Consider the following 18,216-nt stretch of genomic DNA (forward strand, 5'->3'; position numbering starts at 1 on the left):
AGCTTTCATTGTTTATGTTGGCTGCCTGGGTATGTTGTGGTAAATATGGGAAGAGGTAAGTTTTGAGATGGATGGGTAAAACTACTTTAAAGTTAGAAACTACTACATATGCTTCTGTGAAATGGGGTATGCTAAAAGTAGCAACTTCTAGTCTATGACGATTAAATGAGTGGAAACATGTATTTTGAACGTTAGATATTATTCCATAAGGGCTATACGTTGATCTGTAAAGACAACAGTAATATGATCATTCTTGGCATTGCTAAGTAGAGGTGCCCGAAGGAATGCTAGGTGGACAGGTGAAGAAAGAAGCTAAATACATGGGAGATGCAGGAGAGTGCTGGCCAGGACCCATCAACTGCAGAGAGAACAGGATGTAGGTGGCGGTTGAAACAGTGGACAAGATAACCTAGGGAGAGCATATCACAAGCAAAGACCAGGGTCAAGTTTAGGACCCTTGGGACAAGTAGCATTGAGGCAGGATCCAGAGGAGGAATAACCAGACAGAAGGAAAACCAGGAACATTCTGTGTTGGAGAAATCAAAGAAAGATGGCGTCCTCAGCCTCTGATGCTATAGGAAGGGGCTGCAGAGAACAGCTTGAAAGCTGTGGCTTGACTTCAGCTTGTGTCGCTGGTCATCTTGGAATAGTTCCATTGATGGCCACTAAAGGCAGATCATGATGGACTGAAGAATGAACTATGAAGAGGTTTAATTCCTTCGTATTAAAAGTGAAAATTAAATATCTGGCGTATCTGCTTAGAATTGTTATGTGGTTGTAGCACCACAAGGAGAATGGTCTGAGGAAGGTATGATCTGGTTTAAAATCTTAACTATTTTTTCACAGGGTTCTCCTTCAAAATCTGCAGCTGCATCAGGTGGGGATATATCTAAGCCTGACTCCTCCAATCTGAGGAAAATGCCTGGTTCAAAAGCCAAAGTAGGGCCCTCTGTTTCCTGTTTGAGGCGGAATAGTGACAGTAGAAACCTCAATTCTGATCGGGCCTTATCTCCGCAGAGGATCCGGCGTGTGTCCAGTTCTGGTAAGAATGAAAGAAAGGAGTTGTGCCTGATAGCATTTTGTGAGTTATTTGAATATAAAATTAGGCATGTCAGAAAGCAGAAAGACAGGTTTTGGTTATAAAACAAACACATTTTGTCACTACAACATTTACGTTTTTGTGTATCAGCGTGTTATATAGGGAAGGTAGAAAAAGAAGTCTTAGACATAGCTCTGATCCTTGAGCAATGGAAAGGCTAGTTAGAGAAAGATACAGGTACGTAAACCAACTTCTAAGTTATTAAGAAAAATTATAAACAATTGGGTGCCTGCTATATACAAATAATTTCACAATTAGAAGTTGTTTTTATAAATGTTTAAGTGCTTAATAATACATAAATGTTATATACTAGAATCATTGTGGGCCCTCACTGTGTGAAAAGAGATTAATTTTTCCTTAATCCTTTATTGAAAGATGTATGATAAAATTTCAGGGATATAAGAGTGACTGAGAAGTTTAACTGTGCCAAGACAAACTTTTATTTACATTGGTTTTATTTTAGAAGTAATAATTTCAAAGTTCTTTTAGGTTTATGAAATTTGAGTGCTTTAAGAGTAGCTATTAGGTGTCTTACTAAAAATTTGGCAGATAGATGGACTTTTCTGGGTTACAGATCAGAGCAGGAAGTGGAAAAGTCCCCGTGTTTTGTACAGACTAAGGCAAAAGCACTGCTACCCATTCCAGTTGGCTGAGAACACTGTGCAGGGAACACCCTTTATTTTAACAGGTACAACCTTGTGCAAATTAAAGGCATGCCCGATGGATTTACAAGTAAGTTCCCTTATAAAAATAGTAACTACTGGTGAATGATCTGGGGGAAAAAATTAAAAAGAAAAAAAGGTACCTCTGGAATGATGTGTCAGCACACATGAGAACTAACAAAACCAAGCAGGTCCCAGAGGATCTCATTACCTCTCTACACCTTGATAGTTTCAGGTTCTATTTGCTAAATCTGTTTTGAGGCCTGATGTGTGAGAAACCTGTAACGAGTAGAAGTGCCTTTTTTTTTTTTTTTTTTTTTTAAGATTTTATTTATTCATTTGTCACAGACTGAGATCACAAGTAGGGAGAGGTGAGCAGAGAGAGAGGGGGAAGCAGGCTCCCAGCTGAGCAGAGAGCCGGATGTGGGGCTCGATCCCAGGACCCTGAGATCATGACCTGAGCTGTAGGCAGAGACTTTAACCCACTAAGCCACCTGGGTGCCCCACAAGTAGAAGTGTTTTGAGGGTGATTTATTTAGATTCAGGGCTGGCAGTAAGATCCTGGGGTTGGGAGGAGCAAAGCCAGGATGTGGTATGGGTGGAGGAAGAGAGATTGGCGGTACATTCCATTCCCATCCCTGGAGGAGCTGAGTGGGAAGAAAGAATTCACTTTAAGTTCTCTTCCTTGGGAAGAAAACCAGAACAGGAACAATGATCCTGATTTTAGATATTGCCACCGTTAGGGGGAGTTAAGGCACATTGAGGTCAAAGCTTTGGTTCTCAGTGTTGATGACCAGATCCGTGTAGTGGTTGATGATGGGAAGGGTCATAGACAGATGATGGGGAGCCCCTCCCTGTTTGGATGTTAGGAGCACCTGTGGCTTGGTGGCGCTAGAAAGCCATGACCAAGGGCACCGTGGCCTTTAGGTTAGGAGCTCTGTGTTCTAGTAATGTTCTGGCACCAGTGAGCTACACAAGCTCACCCACCTTGGGCTTCAGCCTTGCGTTGTGAAGTGGGAGGGTTTGAGAATGTAGGGACCTATCAACGTTTACACTCCTCTTTCTAGGGGCAGTTTGGGTGCTTGCCTAACTTTCTGAGCAGTGGCTACTACTAGTAAGCTTCTCTGGACCACAGGATGCTCAAAACCCAGAAAACCGGAAGTGCTCATCGTCTCAGGAGATGAGGCCGGTGCCCGGGATATGCAGTAGTCCCGGCTCTCTGGGGTTCTGCGACATCAACGATTTCAGTTAGCCTCAGTCAGCTGTGGTACAGAGGCTGGTGATCCTCCTACTGATGTTTTGTTACAAAGTCAGTAGTAGCCTAATGCTAAATCCTACTGCCTAGGTCATTCACCTAACCCAGCTCCTGGTGCAGGCACTGGATCCCCTCACCATCACAGGAGGAAGGGTGAGGATATTTTGAGACAGACCATGTTCATATAACTTTTATTATAGTATATTGCTATAATTATTTTATTATTAGTTGATCTCTTTCTATAACCCATCTATAAATTACACTTGATCATAGGTATGTATGTGTAGGAAAAAGCAGTACACGTAGGGCTTAGGACCATCTGTAGTTTCAGGCCTCGACTGGAGGTCTTGAGATGCCCCTATGGCTGGGAGGAAGCGGGGTGGGGGCGCTGAACTGTATTTTCAACAATGAGAATCTTTTATGTAGATGATCAGTTCCCTGAACACTGAAGATTTAAGCAATTTTAAAGTCCCTTTTCTGTATACTCTATAATATCCTGCCTTAAGAGAAAAGTAGGTCTGTTTAGTCTGAATGAAAAGACAAGGACATTTTTTGAGCATTTATTAACTTGTATAAAGAAACTTGATAACTCAGTTATGTATTTAGACTTTTGAATCTGTGTTACTAAGTTTTCTTTTACCTGGTGATTTTCTATATAGAAATGGAAAAAAAAATTAATGTAACCAGAAAGTTCATGGATTCACATTTGAGTTTTTATTTGAACTGTTGGAAGACTAACTTGATTATGCTGTATTAAAAAAAAAAAAGTAATAACAGCAACTAGCTTGTTTGGATGCTCACATTAAATTGAGAGGTGTTTGTTGTAGGGGACAGGAAATTTAATCACCACAGAGTTAAAAACAGAACAGATCAAGGAGCAAAAATAGTGTGCCTTTAGATCACTGCGAGTGTGTTGCCATTTACCGTACAATGTGGTGTTTGTGTATTAGATTATTGAAACCAAATGGACATCCTCTGTACTCTGTATACAAAGTTACTCTCCTGAAAAGTAAGCGGCAGGAATGTTCCAGCTGGGGTTTTCAATAAATCCTTTCAGAGAACTAAGTAGAAAACCAGATCTGGACGTGAAATAATAGACGTTTTCTTGAAGGTTTAACCTGAGTCTGAGAGAGAACTGTGATTAAAATCAATGGAGCTCTTGCATTTTCCCTGTCAAAATCTGGAAATGATAATAGGCAGCATGATGACCATAGCTAAATTTGTATGAAATCAGATGATGATTGGTGACAACAAGCCAGATGCAACGTATCTTTGTTAAGAGTATGTGTGTGTTTTAACCACTCCAATTAAATAAGATGAGATTGTGGGGGGAAATAGGATAATAATAATTATAATGCCAATGATAGCAGCGTATACTTACAAAATGCTTACCAAGTTTTAAGCTCTGTTTTAGGATTAAATGTCTTACTTATATCATTGAGTGCATTTAACCTTCAGAGTAGTTTTGTGAGGCTTGTCCTCATTGGACAGATTGAGGAAAACACCACACAGAAATTAAATAATTTGTCAGGGTTACACAGCTAATAAGTGGCAGAGGTAAGAATGAAACCAGGCAGGAGGGCTCTGGAGCCCGTTCTCTTGGTCTTCACATGATCAGGCTGAAGAACTACTCTTGGGGCACGTGGGTGGCTCAGTTGGTAAGCATCTGCCTTCGGCTCAGGTCATGATCTCAGGGTCCTGGGATCGAGCCCTGTATGGGTCTCCCTGGTCAGCGTGGAGTCTGCTTCTCCCTCCCTGCTCTTCCCCACCCCCGCCTGTGCTCGCTCTCTCTCTCAAATAAATCTTTAAAAAAACTACTCTTAGTATGGCTCTAAGTTTTGAAAAATTAAAATTCTCACATTTAACTGAATGGCTTAGAAATTGGCATTTCTCTTCTCAGGCCCTTGGCCCGGGATTTCAAAGATGTTTAAATTTAAAAGCTGTTACACGGTTATTGCAAATTGCTGCTGAGTGAATCACTGCATCGTTAAATCCTTCATGATTCATTCATGCGTCTCGACCTATCTGCCACCTTCTTCTGCAGGCGATACCAGTTCTTATCAGGCTTTAGATGATAAATGTGTGTTTTCCTTCATATAGCGCTGTCATTGCCTTTCCAGTGACCAGCCCGAGCAAGGTAGGATTATGGAAGTGGGACAGAACATGCTCCTGCACTCCTGGCCTGTGTCTTGTAACCTACCCGGGGAGGGCAGGAGCGTGTTTATGACTCAACCACAGAGCCGCACAGAAAGGGTGTATAAAGGGTGTGGAAGCAGCCCCTAAGTGCCTTAGGACTCCGGGGGAAAAGGAAGAATGTTCCGGGGTTGGTCTGATTATACCAGAGCCTGAAGAAAGGCCTCATGAAAGAAATAGTCTTTAGTTTTTCTTTTCAAGAAAGAAAAGTAACATTTCAAAAGGATAAACCTTTGCTTTAATTCAGTTTATTGTGGGTTAATAAAATAAAGGCCTCTCAAACCAGGAGGACATCCCATACTTGTAATGACTTGCCTAGCGTTATAGGTTTCTGAGCTTTCTGGCTAAGTTGTTTTTTCCATAGTTGTTTTTTGTAAGCTACTTTTGTCTATTTAGTGTTAAAGGGAATTTAAAATCATTTCAATTCACTTTTATATCATTTTAGTCTTTTCTAGGTGAGTTTGAGAGAAATAGCTAGCAAAGTTATGAGAAGGATACTCACTATAAATTCTTTAAAAACAAGAAATTATCCCCTAATAACTTATTCCAAAAGCTAACTTCAGCAGGTTGGTTTTGATGCTTCTATATTCGCATGTAATTAAAATACTTTTTAAAGAATGGATCTCAAGTTTTCTTGGCATAAAAATAATAGTCGTAGTGATGTTTTGAGTGCCAGCAACATGCCATGCTCTGTTCTAAGCTTTCTAAATGCCTGATTTCATTTACTCTTACGACTCATGACGTACAGACAGGTATACTCCTCCCACTTCTGCAGATGAGGAATTGGAAGTTTTGAAACCTTAGGTAACTCGCGCGAAGGGACACAGTTCATCATCGGTGGAGACTGGAAATGGAACAAGCAGTCTCTATGTTCTTAGCCTCTATAAATACACCCAGGGGTCCAACACCCTGACTTCTCATCTAACAAGGGTCTCGTGAGTGCCTGCCTGTGCTGGGAATGGGAGACAGGCACAAAACATACATTCTTGCCCTTACAGAGCTTAAATTCTAGTCCGGTGCATCAGAAAATTAAATTCAAATGTTGAGAATGTAAGATGATAAATGCTGAAAAAGGCGGTGAAGGAATTAGATCTTGATATCAGGTGGCTGAGAAAGGCCTTGCTGAGCAGGTGACAAATGAGCCGGTGCCTGAAGGCTCAGAAGGAGGGAGACATTAAGACATCGGATGACAGGCCTTCCTGGGCAAAGTGAAGGGCAAGTGCAAAGATGGAGGTGAGGCAGCTTGGGGGGTGGGGGGAGGTGCTTGAGGGGCCGGGAGCTGCCCAGTATGTGCGGTGGTGGGGGGGGGGGGCAGGGAGTGTGGATGAAGCCAACCAAGTGGGGTCTTATAGGCGTCTGGAGGATGAGTGTCTTTTCTTTTATTCCTTCCTGACATGATCACTGCAGCCTCGATCATTTTACAGGCATTCCACTTTGTTCTTCTCACTCGGCGAGTAATTCTGGAGAAGATTATTTTCTAGAATGCCCCTTGCATGAGGCATCATAGGTCACTATACACTTTTCTCTTACTCTATGAATTCAGGAAACGTTGTGAGAGCCTGCTGTGTGCCGGGCACTCTGCTAGATTTGGAGAATACAAACATGATGAAATAATAGCCCCTTGTCATGATCTCACTCACTGGAGGCTGAGCTGGAAAGGGGAGTTGAAGCACACCGTCTGATTGCAGACTCTTCATTCTTCAATCCACAGCTGACCTGTCCTGGCCCCTGTGATATTTCGCATTTATTATGCTGTACTCGGATTATTTTTGTACATGCCTGTCTCCTAAATTGTGAGGTCTACAAGGAGAGTCCAGGTCTTGGTTATTTTTTACATGTTTCATTGCTTAGCATAGTGTACCTATTACACAACAGGTGTTTAAAAATGTTGTCTGGCCTGATTTGAAGGGAGACTTCTGTGAAGGGAACACCCCTGACTGGGCCTGAGGGCAGACCGGAGAATAGCGAGGACATTGGAACTGGCCCTGAACGTGCCTGTAGAAGTTTGCCTGACATGGAAAGTTGCTGGCATTCCCAAGGGTGCAAGTGGACAGTTATGAAAGGGTATGGTGCGTGTGGGAACACTGAGGGCAAGTCCGCATGCCTCGAGCAGACTGAGTGTTGGGGTAAGTGATGGATGAACCCCAAAGATGTTGAGGTTGATCAGTTCTCCAGCAGTTGAGATACAAACTTGTTATGAGTTATACCAGTGTGTGGGAACAGGAAGCAGAGTGGAAATACTCAAAATGTTTTGGGGGAGGAGGGTCTGGTCAGCTTCTGTTGGTGGCAGATAGTCCCACGTGTCTCCTCAGTTTGCTTCTTGGGGGACCATGGAGCGAGACAGCAAGATGGAGTGGTAAGATGAGTCTCTGAGGAGGAGACCGATGGGTGTAGTTGGGGCATGTTGAATTTGAAGAGACCGAGAAACCCCTCAAAGTGTGTGTGTTTGAGGTTTAAGATAGTCAGAATGTATAGAGGTCAAGGAAAAGAGCTGATAAAGATCAAAGCAGCAGGGACCGCTGGTGATCACCTCAGGGACGCATCAGAATGCATCCAGTGCACAGGCAAGAAAGTCTGAGAAATAAAAGGGATACTGCAGTGTGTCTGTGTGGACCCACTTGGAGAAGAAATAGGGAATTTTGAGAGTCGAGTGTTAGAGTAGCGGCCGTGGATAATGGGCTGGGCGGCTTCTTCCTTTGTACTTGGCAGCTCACTTTGCTGAGGTGAGGTAGGTGATGTTTCTGAAGGGATTTTGCGCAAAATGTGTTCATTTGCATATTTTTATAACCTCAGAGAAGTTTTGAGTCTCTGTGACCTCACTGTTCAAAGTAGCTCTGCCGAAGAACCTTGGCTTCTACTGAACCAGGATGGTCACGGTGTGCCTTTCCCACTGCGGTGAGGAGCCCCGTGACTGTGAGGTGAGCTCCTTCACCACCAGATAAATCAGTCTGTTGACAACCTATGAAGACCCTGTTCATCTTTGTATGGTAGCTGGGGAAAGAATGAACCCTTCTAAGTCTTGAGTTTATTACACCTTTAGTTGTGGGGTACATGTTCCCAGGCCCATGACTGTGGAAGTTAATTTTGTTTCACATATGAAGCGGGAGACATCTTGGGGACACACTTGCAGAGGCATGTACGGACAGTATCACCACGAACACTGGGCTTCTGTGCAGTTCCAGGCCATGTGAGAACCTTGCTTTGTGGGATGTTCTGGTTTCTCTGTCAAATTACCACCCTGTTAATACCGGCGGTGTTTTTGTTGTGACTCACCTATACTACTGTGACTTGATTTTTGCCTTTACTCTTGAGTTTAAGCAAATAGTGCTGGTTATACAGATTGTTTCTTGTGTCCTATGCATACAGCCTAGTCTTAGCTAACTCAAAAATGTGGGCTCTCAAATCTCTGAAATTCTGTGTTCTGGAAGATAATCCATTTACTTGACATTTCGGCAGTATATACTGTGCCCATCATACTCAGACCCAGAGGAATTGTGGAATGAGTAGGACATGGTGCTTGCCCTCACCCATTACCAGTCAGCTAGGAGCGTTGATGAGTTCATTCCCCATCACATGTGTCCTTAGGATATTTTAAGGGGGGAAAAAAAGGCCATAGGATTTCAGAGGAAGGTAAGATTACCAATACCAAAGTTTGTTGAAACTCTTTTTTGTTAGAATATAGGTAATTCTATAATATGATTGAGATAACCCCTTACAAATGTAAGTACCAGCCTTGGTTTAGTGTTGATGCTTTCTGCTATTTAGTAATTTTTGGCATCAAGATCCTAGATCTAGAACTAAGAAGAATACATCTCGATCAAGGTAATTTTTAGGTCTTAACTGATACACTAGGAAGTAGAAATGAAGGGACAGTGAGGGTTCAGACTATGGAATGTAGCGATTGAAGACCAAGTCAGTAAAGGTCATCAGAAATACGGAGGAGGGTGGTTGGGCAATTAGTCTCAATCCATTGGTGTTCTGAAGGAAAGGGAGAAGCCTGGTTTCAGACAAAGTAAACCTTATTTTACCCCTCTTGGATCTTGAAATTAACCAGTTAATTTGGATAGCTCATCAGGTTTCTGCTGCCCTCATCCCAGTAGGCTATTATTTTATTTTTTTAAGATTGATGGATTGATTTTTGAAAGAGAGTGCACACATGAGTGTGGTAAAGCCTGAGGGAGGGGCAAAAGCGGGGGCGGGGAGAGAATCTCAAGCAGACTGCCTACTGAGTGTGGAACCCTGCATGGAGCTCGATCCCATGACCCTGAGATCCTGACCTGAGCTGAAACCAGTAGTAAGACAGTTAACTGACTGAGCCATGCAGGCACCCCCCAACAAAGTAGGCTATTTTGGAAGTATAACCCTTTCAGTGAAAATTGGAAAAGAAAACAAAAATTCCCCTTAATGTTACAATGCCAAATAGTTTTTGACTTCATAATTAATAACTATTCAGTGCCTTTTCTTTTTGCATGAGTTGATTGAATTTTCTTTTTCATTTAAAAGGCATGGTGCCTTCTTTCCTAGATTCTTCTTTTTTTTAAATTTTATTTATTTATTTGACACAGAGAGAGATCACAAGTAGGCAGCGAGAGAGAGAGAGAGAGAGAGAGAGCGAGCGAGGAGGAAGCAGGCTTCCTACTGAGCAGAGAGCCCGATGCGGGACTCGATTCCAGGACCCTGAGATCATGACCTGAGCCGAAGGCAGAGGCTCAACTCACTGAGCCACCCAGGTGCCCCTCTTTCCTAGATTCTTACATTCTTATTCTTAATAACATGATTTTAAACAACCTTACAATATTTCATTATCGAAATGTGCTGCCATATATTTCTTCAGACTTCTTTGAACATTAGGGTTTTTTGTTTTGTTTTTTAAGATTTGTTTATTTTAGAGCATGAGAGAGCAGGCATGGGTGCAGAGGTCAGAGGGCAAGGGAGAGAGAATCTCAAGCTGACTCCACGCTGAGCACAGACCCTGACGCAGGGCTCAGTCTCACGACCCAGAGATCACGACCTGAGCTGAAAACAAGAGTCAGACTTCACTGACTGCGCCACCCAGGCGCCCCTTTGTTTTGTTTTTGTAGTGTGTGAAATAATTCTACACTGAAGAACTTAGTACATGAGTGTAAGAGCTTGGTCAGATAAATTCATTGGATACATTCCTTTAGATGGAATCAGAGGGTGTGAGGATATGTAAGACTTTTGATACATGTTGCCAAATTGCCCTTCAGAAACAGCCTACAAGTCAGTGCTCCTCCTCTGAGTATGTTAGAGTGTTTTCCAACACCCTTGCCAGTATTTTGACATTGCGAACACTCTCTCCAAATATTTACTGTTGCAGAAGGTACAAAACGGTACTTACTTTAATTGGCATATGCTTGGCACTCAAATCTTCATTGAATAAGTGTAGACTTAGGGATCAAAGTGCTGAAGTACAGAAGTGAATATATAAGATGAAAACATGCCCTCCTTGAAGTTAGGTTATGGTGGGAGAGACAGGTAATTCATGAGTTAAAGTATATAGGATGCTTGATAATCTGAAGTACTAAAGAGGGGGGGAATACTAATGCAGAGAAGGGGAATGTGAAATGTTGGGGGTTGTTTTTGTGTGTGTGTGTGTGAGAGAACAATTTTGCTAAGTTTGACCAGGGAAAGATGGCTTTTGAATAAAGGCCAGAGGGCATCAGTCTTGGGAGTATCTGGAGGAAAACTGTGCCTGTCAAGAGTGGAAAGCAAGTGGAAAGACCCTGAGGTGGAGATTTACTGATGTGCTCTAGGAAAGCAAGGAATGGGGTGAGGAAAAGTTGAAACAGACCATGAGGTTTGACAGGTAGTGGAGAACCAGGTCATGCACAGTCCTGAAAATCCCAAGGATTTTGGCTTTTAACTGAAAGAGCTTAAATTTTGACAGGGTTGCTCTAATACCTGTGTAGAGAATGCATTGAATGGGGGTGAGGGCTGAATCAGGGAGATTGGTGAGGAGGTATTGCTACAATCATGGCGGGAGATTGTGGCTTCTTGGGTCAGGGTTGTGATAGTGAAGGGTAGTCAGATTCTAGACACTTGTGTTGAAAGTGAAGCTGACAGGATAGTCTTAGATGAGATGAGACCAAAGAGCAGAGTCATAGATGACTTTGCGCACTTTGGGTGTGAACAACGGAAGGATAATGTTGCCATCCACGGAGATGGGTATGGATGGTGGTGACATAGATGTTACGAGATGGATATCAGGAACTAAGCTATAAGGCTATTAAGATGAATAATTTGTAAGTGAAGATGTTGAGTGGAAAGTAGGATGTACAGGTCTAAGGTGCAGAGAAGTCTGGTCTATGGATATAATTTGGGATTCATCAATATTTAGATCCTATTTAAAGCCACTAGACTGGATAAGGCCACCAAGAGAATGTGCAGAAGAGAACAGATAAAAGGCACCACTGGGGAACTCCCTAGATGACTCCAAAATAATCTGGAATATTCCTAAATTTTAAAGGGCCAGGGAGATAAATCTTAATAAGTTAAATTAAATAAATAAAATTAATAAATTTTACTGTTTCTTGTAAGACCTACAGGCATAGAGAGGCTAAGTAAACTACGTGCAGACAGTGTTTGCAGGCAGTCTGGGGTGCCTGGGTGGCTCAGCTGGTTAAGCCTCTGCCTTCAGCTCAGGTCATGATCTCAGGGTCCTAAGATCGAGCCCCGAGTCGGGCTCTCTGCTCAGCTGGGAGCCTGCTTCCCCCTCTCTCTCTGCCTGACTCTCTGCCTACTTGTGATCTCTGTCTGTCAAATAAATAAAATCTTAAAAGAAAAAAAAAAAACTAGGCAGTCTGGCTCTGGATTGTCCACTTTTCTAAAGATTTATTTATTTGACAGACAGAGAGGCAGGTGGGGGTGGGGTGGGGTGGAAAGCAGGCTCCCCACTAAGCAGGGAGTCCGATGTGGGGCTCGATCCCAGGACCCTGAGATCATGACCTGAGCTGAAGGCAGAGGCTTTAACCCACGGAGCCACCCAGGGGCCTGTGGATTGTCCACTTTTAATCACCATATCATACATACTGGTTCTCAAATTTTATTTCTTTAAATTCAATTACTTTAATACCACAAATAAATGTCTTATCTGAAAAATAATCTTCCTTTTCCTATTCTAAATTTTTATATTTCTGGGATTTATATACCAGTCTGTTAATCTGTCAATATAGTTTTATGCCCATAACAGACTATGTTTATTTTGTAATATCCTATAATAACTAATAACACAACTTCCTTCTTACTGAACTTCTTTATTGTGATAAATGTTATATAAAATTTACCATCTTAACCATTTTTAATAAAGATTTTATTCACTTATTTGACAGAGAGAGAGATCATAAACAGGCAGAGAGGCCAGCAGAGAGAGAAGGAAGAAGCAGGCTCCCTGCAGAGCAGAGAGCCCGAGGCAGGGCTTGATCCCAGGACCCTGAGACCATGACCTGAGCCGAAAGCAGAAGCTTAACCCACTGAGCCACCCAGGCGCCCCCCCCCCCCCATCTTAACCATTTTTTAAGTGTGTGGTTCATTGGTGTGAAACAGATTCCATTTGTTGTGCAAGAGTCCCCATCATCTCATCTCCAGAACTTTTTATCTTCCCCATCTGAACGTCTTGACCCATTAAACACTAACTCCACACTCTCCATCTCCCCAGCCCCTGGCAACCACCGTTCTACTGTCGGTCTCTGAATCTCACTACTGTAGGTACCTTACATAAGAAGAATCATGCAATATTTGTCCTTTCATCAGTGGCTTATGGAATATCTTCAAGTTTATCCATGTTATATCAGGCGTCAGAATTTCTTTCCTTCCTGGGATGGAATAATATTTCATAGTACATATGTGACCCACTTTGTTTATCCATTCATCTGTCAATGGTCAACTTGGGTTGCTTCTACCTTTTGGTTATTATGAATAGCATTATGGACATAGGTGTACAAATACCATTATGGACATGGGTATACAAAGATCCCCCTTTCATTTATTTTGGATACATACCCAGAAGTGGAATTAGTGGATTGTATGCTAGGCTGTCTCTTTTTCTTTTGAGGGGAAACAGCCATACTATCTTTCACAGCAACTACACCATTTTACTTTGTACCAGCAACGTTCAGGGTTCCAAGTTGGTCACGTCCTAACCAACACTGTTATTTTCTGTTTTGTTTCTATAATAGCCATTCTAATAGCCAGTTCTAATGTTGTATCTTACTGTAGTGTCGATCTGCATTTCCCTAATGACTAACGATGCTGAACAGCTTTTCATGTGTTGTTGGCCATTATGTATTTCTTTGGAGAAAGTTCCATTCAAGTACTTTGCACATTTTTTTTTTTTTTTTAAACAGCTTAACAATAACCCACAACCTTCGGACCAACTACATTTTTTTTTTTTTTAAATCAAAGCTTTCTGTTCTTCAGCTGGAGGCATCTCATGTTTATGCTCCAAAATTTTTTGCTATTCTTATTTATTCTAAGCTAATTTAAATAGGTTTTTTGAAAGTTGTCCCAAGTTGTCCTTTAAAATAATCACATGTGGATTTAGATGGGAATACCATTCAATTAATATATTAATTCAGGGAAGAACTAACATGTATATTTACTTATTCAAATTTTTTATGTTCCTCATTAAAAATTTTTTCCATAATATCAGCACTTTTTGATTACTTATAGAAATAGTATGTGCCTATACATGTCTCCATGTGCATTTACTTTTTATTGATAAAGGATCTTTTTTCCATTTTTCCTGCTACATCAAAAAGCTGTTGATTTTTTTTACAGTATTGATTTTGTAAGCAGCTTATCAGATTTATTTACATAGCTTTTAGACAGTAACACTATATACCAAAGTGAAATTTTCTAACATCTTCATTAAGATTAATGAGAAAAGTTGGTCCTTTTGTGTTGAGTAAAAACGAATCTGAAGCCACAATTTTGAGTATAATCTATTTCTCCCATAACTTATCATTAATATTTTTTATCCCTTTTGTTAGGCTTACATTAGCTTTATAATAATTCTCAGCTACTGTAGATAATTAACATAAAGGTCACTTTCTTTACAGAGTTGTGATAAAAGAACCGAAGTTGTAATTATAGCTGAAAACATATTCTCATGCTTTGTGTTTTAACTATGCCTGCTTGGCATTTTCTCTTCCTGACTAGTTAAGGGCCCTGCCTTATTGATACTTATTATATCTTATAAAATACAATAACTTGTGTTTTAAGCTATATGTATTAATACGTAGTGTCTGTATTCCAGATTGGCGTCCTTGTCCGGTGAAAATCCCCACGGCCTCTAGTCCTGGCAAGTGCACTTGCCTCCTAAGCTTTTCTCCGATTTCAAACTCCATTTCAGACTCTTCCCTGCTGGCCTTTGGTCAGTTATGCACACGAACCCCCCCCCCCCACACACACACAAATAAACCCTGGAGCAAAAGCCAAAAAAAGCTGCAGTTAAGGGCTGAAGTTCTTAGCCTGGCATTTTATGCCATCCTGAACAGTAACTATCTACCTCTCCAGTCTCATCGTTTTTTTCCTTCCCCGTGATGCCTGCACACCTAGTAAGCCACACAAACCACAGTCCTATTAAAAACATTTTAATGAGCGGTACCTGGGTGGCTCAGTGGGTTAGAGCCTCTGCCTTCCGCTCGTGTCATGATCCCCGGGTCCTGGGATCAAGCTCTGCATTGGGCCCTCTGCCTGGCGGGGAGCCTGCTTCCTCCTCTCTCTCTGCCTACTTGCGATCTCTGTCAAATAAATAAAATCTTTTAAAAATTTGAGTGCCTATGGATTCTCTAGTATTCATAATTATTACTGAAAACATTTGGGAGCGATTTCTATACAAAATGTCAGGTGTTTCTAGCACCCTATACATTTGTGCTTTGCAATTACCTTACTTTGCAGTTACCTTTCCTATGTAGGCAAGTAAATACTTGTGCAACATCACCCCTCCTGGGAATCCGTTATCTAGATTTTTATTAAGATCTGTGTCTTCAAATATAGATAAATAGTAGCTAAGGTTTTGTGGGGAGGGGGGTTGTTGTTTGTTCTGTGATTTTTTTTTTTTGTCCGCTCCTTAACACTTCTTCAGAACACTTTAATTTCATCAAATGTAAAGAACAGCTCATTTTGTTCAATGTGGGAAAAATCTCATGAAAAACATATTAAGGCTGAATTTCTCCTGGGCTGGTTAAGAGTTCAGAGAGAGGAACTTGCTTTGACCAGCAGATGTTTCTGTGGCCTGGGCAACTGCCCTCATTACTTTGAAGGCCTTTTGCGAGCCGGTGGGACTCCTCTCCTTTCCCAGCCTGCCCTTTAGCAGTGCAGCAGGCCAGGCTGGAGCTGAGAGAGGGTGCTGCCTACCTGTGAATGCCTGGGGAGCTTTCTCCTGGACAATGAATCCTTTACCATAAGTGTCAGAACAAAGGCATACTCTTTAGGAGTTCATCCTTCAACTTTAATTTCCAGTCCTAGGAGCACACCATTATGGTCTCATGAAGAACTTTCTGGTAGCAGAGGGACCCTTTTCATCATAACCGTATAAAAGCATCACTCAGCCCGTTGATTTCTGTGTTGTTTTTTTTTTCTTAGTAAAATTAAAAGGACTGAAGAATACCTCATGTTTACAGAGGGACAGGAATAAAAATGATTAGAATCTACTTACCTTAATTGTTGATCCAGTTTATCCTTTTTTGGTTTCTTTATCTGTTTTGAACATCTTTCTTGGTTTCTGTATCTGTTTTGAACATCTTTATCTGATTAAATACTTGACTCCACTGACTTTAATAATGTCTATTAGTGTTTTAATGTTTTATATTAGCTTTTACGATAAAATATGCTTATTATAAAGTGTGAAGAGAAAAAAGCATATGAAAGGTGGGAAGAAAAATTATTCATTTCTGCCTTTTCCCCCTATTTTTCCTCTAAGTCCCCCTGTGTTGTATTTCATAACAGCCTCATAAAGTTCTGGTATATCTCCTAGAATTTTTCAATCTATAGGTAAGTCTGAGTTTAAAAAGCAGGGTAATATAAATATCCTTTTCCCGCATAATAAATCATTTTATTAGATTTTTAGTTTTACAAGGCATTCCTTATTGATATTCTGTTGTTAAGTATAGAACATTCAACCGAATTTTCCAAGGTGGGTATCCGAGTACCTTGCTTGTTCATGAGGCCATACTTCAAACTCCGTAGACTCTCTGTGTTACTATCTAAGGCTAAGTGCAAATGCTAGTCCTTCCATGTCTTCCCTAGACAAAAGATGGTAATAATTACAGGGTCAAAACAAATCTGTTGTCTCTCTGTAAGATTATGCTAACAGCATAAGCTTAAAATAAACCACTGAGGTGTAATGTATCTTCAGGTAGGTCTTCAATCTTGATGGTTTACATCTGGGATCAGTTACATGCTGTGAAGCGAATGTGGTCCTATAAGGATTTCCTTGTTTAAGAACTTGGTTCTCAGGTTACTCAGTCTCTCAGCCCAATGTTGCTATGTCTTACTTTTAATATTGGTTATGATGTGTATGTTTTACTGCTTCTTTGTATGAAGTCCCAATTATGGGTACTTGAGGTCAACTTTGCTCTTCAATTAAACATGAGGACTGTTGGTGAAACAGTGAAACACCTTGGTAGCCCCCTTCTAGAAAGAGGAGCTCAGGTGGTCTCCAGCCTGATTCTCCTTTCCTTCACCTGCTGCTTCTATCCTGCAGACCCAGAGAGGGAATGCTGGGCTGGTGGTAGGTTGCCTGCCTTCCTGGCATCTCTGGCACTGCTGAGGTATGTGACTGGAGGAAGCCATTTAACCACCCAAATAACTCTCATCTATGCTCTGGGAATAGTAATGGCGGTGTACTGTTAGGATTATTTTGAGTTTCAGAGGAACTAATTCTGTGGTGCAGCAGGCTTTGTTCCGGGCCCTCAATGCCCAGGAGTCAGACTAATGGTCGAATGGGGAAGACTTTTGCTAGGACTGCCAGTTACCATTAGGTGGGAGGAACAGTGAGTCTTGGGAATGGGGTAGACAGGTCAGAGCAATCACAGGCTGGCAGGGCAAACTTGCTTCCCGTGTGCGGCTGCGTGTTGGAATCAGAGAGGCTACAGGTCTGTAGTAATTCTGAGGCACACTGAGAAATGTCAGAAACAATGCTATCAAACATCCCTTTCTGAGAAACAAATGGAGTTTCCTAACTTGTTTAGCTTTGACTACCTTAGCTTTGGCCCAGAAATACTCGTATGTTACTTGCTCAACCTTGCTCATTTTTTCCGATGATGATGAAGACTTTTATGTTTTTGCTGTCAAGGGGCCATAATTTAGTAACTGTATATTCTAAAAGATCAGTTTTTTCTGTACCTCCAAAAGCAAGTAAAACTGGTAGTTAAATAAAGTCTAAAAATCAAGTGAATATTTGATTATCTATTACTTGCTAATTACTATAAGAACTATAAAGAAAAATGTCTCCTTTTATCTAGTTAATAGACTATTTGAAGAGTCCCATTAATATTAACAAAGGACAAATAAGCTTGTAAAAATTAAGTGTTTAATGCTTTGGTGTAGATGAGAGAAGGCATTATCGAAATTTATTTACTCCTGGCCTATGAAAAAAAAATTTGAATAGCTATTACTATCTGTATCTGTATAATTCTACATTAACTTTTTCCCCAACTTCATTGGGGTCTAATATGACATTCGAAGTGTAAAGACATTTAAAGTGGTGATTTGATGATACATGTTATAGAATGATTTTTGTTATGGAGTTCATTAACATATCCCTCACCTCACAGATTTCTCTTTTCTTTGTTGAGGATATTTAAGTCCAACTCTTAGCAAATTCCAATGATATACTAGTCTTATCAACCAGAGTCACCATTTTACATTAGTTCCCCAGACCTTATTCTTCTTACAACTGAAAGTTTGTCGCTTCCCCCTAACTTCTCCTTATTTCCTGAACTTTCGTCGTGGACTTACAGTAAAAATTCATTCCACAAATATTT

General features: G+C 41.1%; 1 protein-coding gene across 5 annotated transcripts in view; it reads left to right on the forward strand.

The window, feature by feature from the left end:
- Positions 1-18,216, forward strand: part of MTUS1 (microtubule associated scaffold protein 1) — a 164,826-nt gene that overhangs the window by 64,549 nt on the left and 82,061 nt on the right. For all 5 annotated transcript variants that reach the window (XM_059156259.1, XM_059156262.1, XM_059156261.1 and 2 more), the window contains exon 3: positions 847-1,042. In XM_059156259.1, coding sequence (XP_059012242.1) covers positions 847-1,042 — 196 coding nt within the window. The remainder of the gene's footprint in view (positions 1-846; positions 1,043-18,216) is intronic.

The sequence above is a fragment of the Mustela lutreola genome, chromosome 18 (genome assembly GCF_030435805.1).
Source record: "Mustela lutreola isolate mMusLut2 chromosome 18, mMusLut2.pri, whole genome shotgun sequence".
Classification (NCBI taxonomy): domain Eukaryota; kingdom Metazoa; phylum Chordata; class Mammalia; order Carnivora; family Mustelidae; genus Mustela; species Mustela lutreola.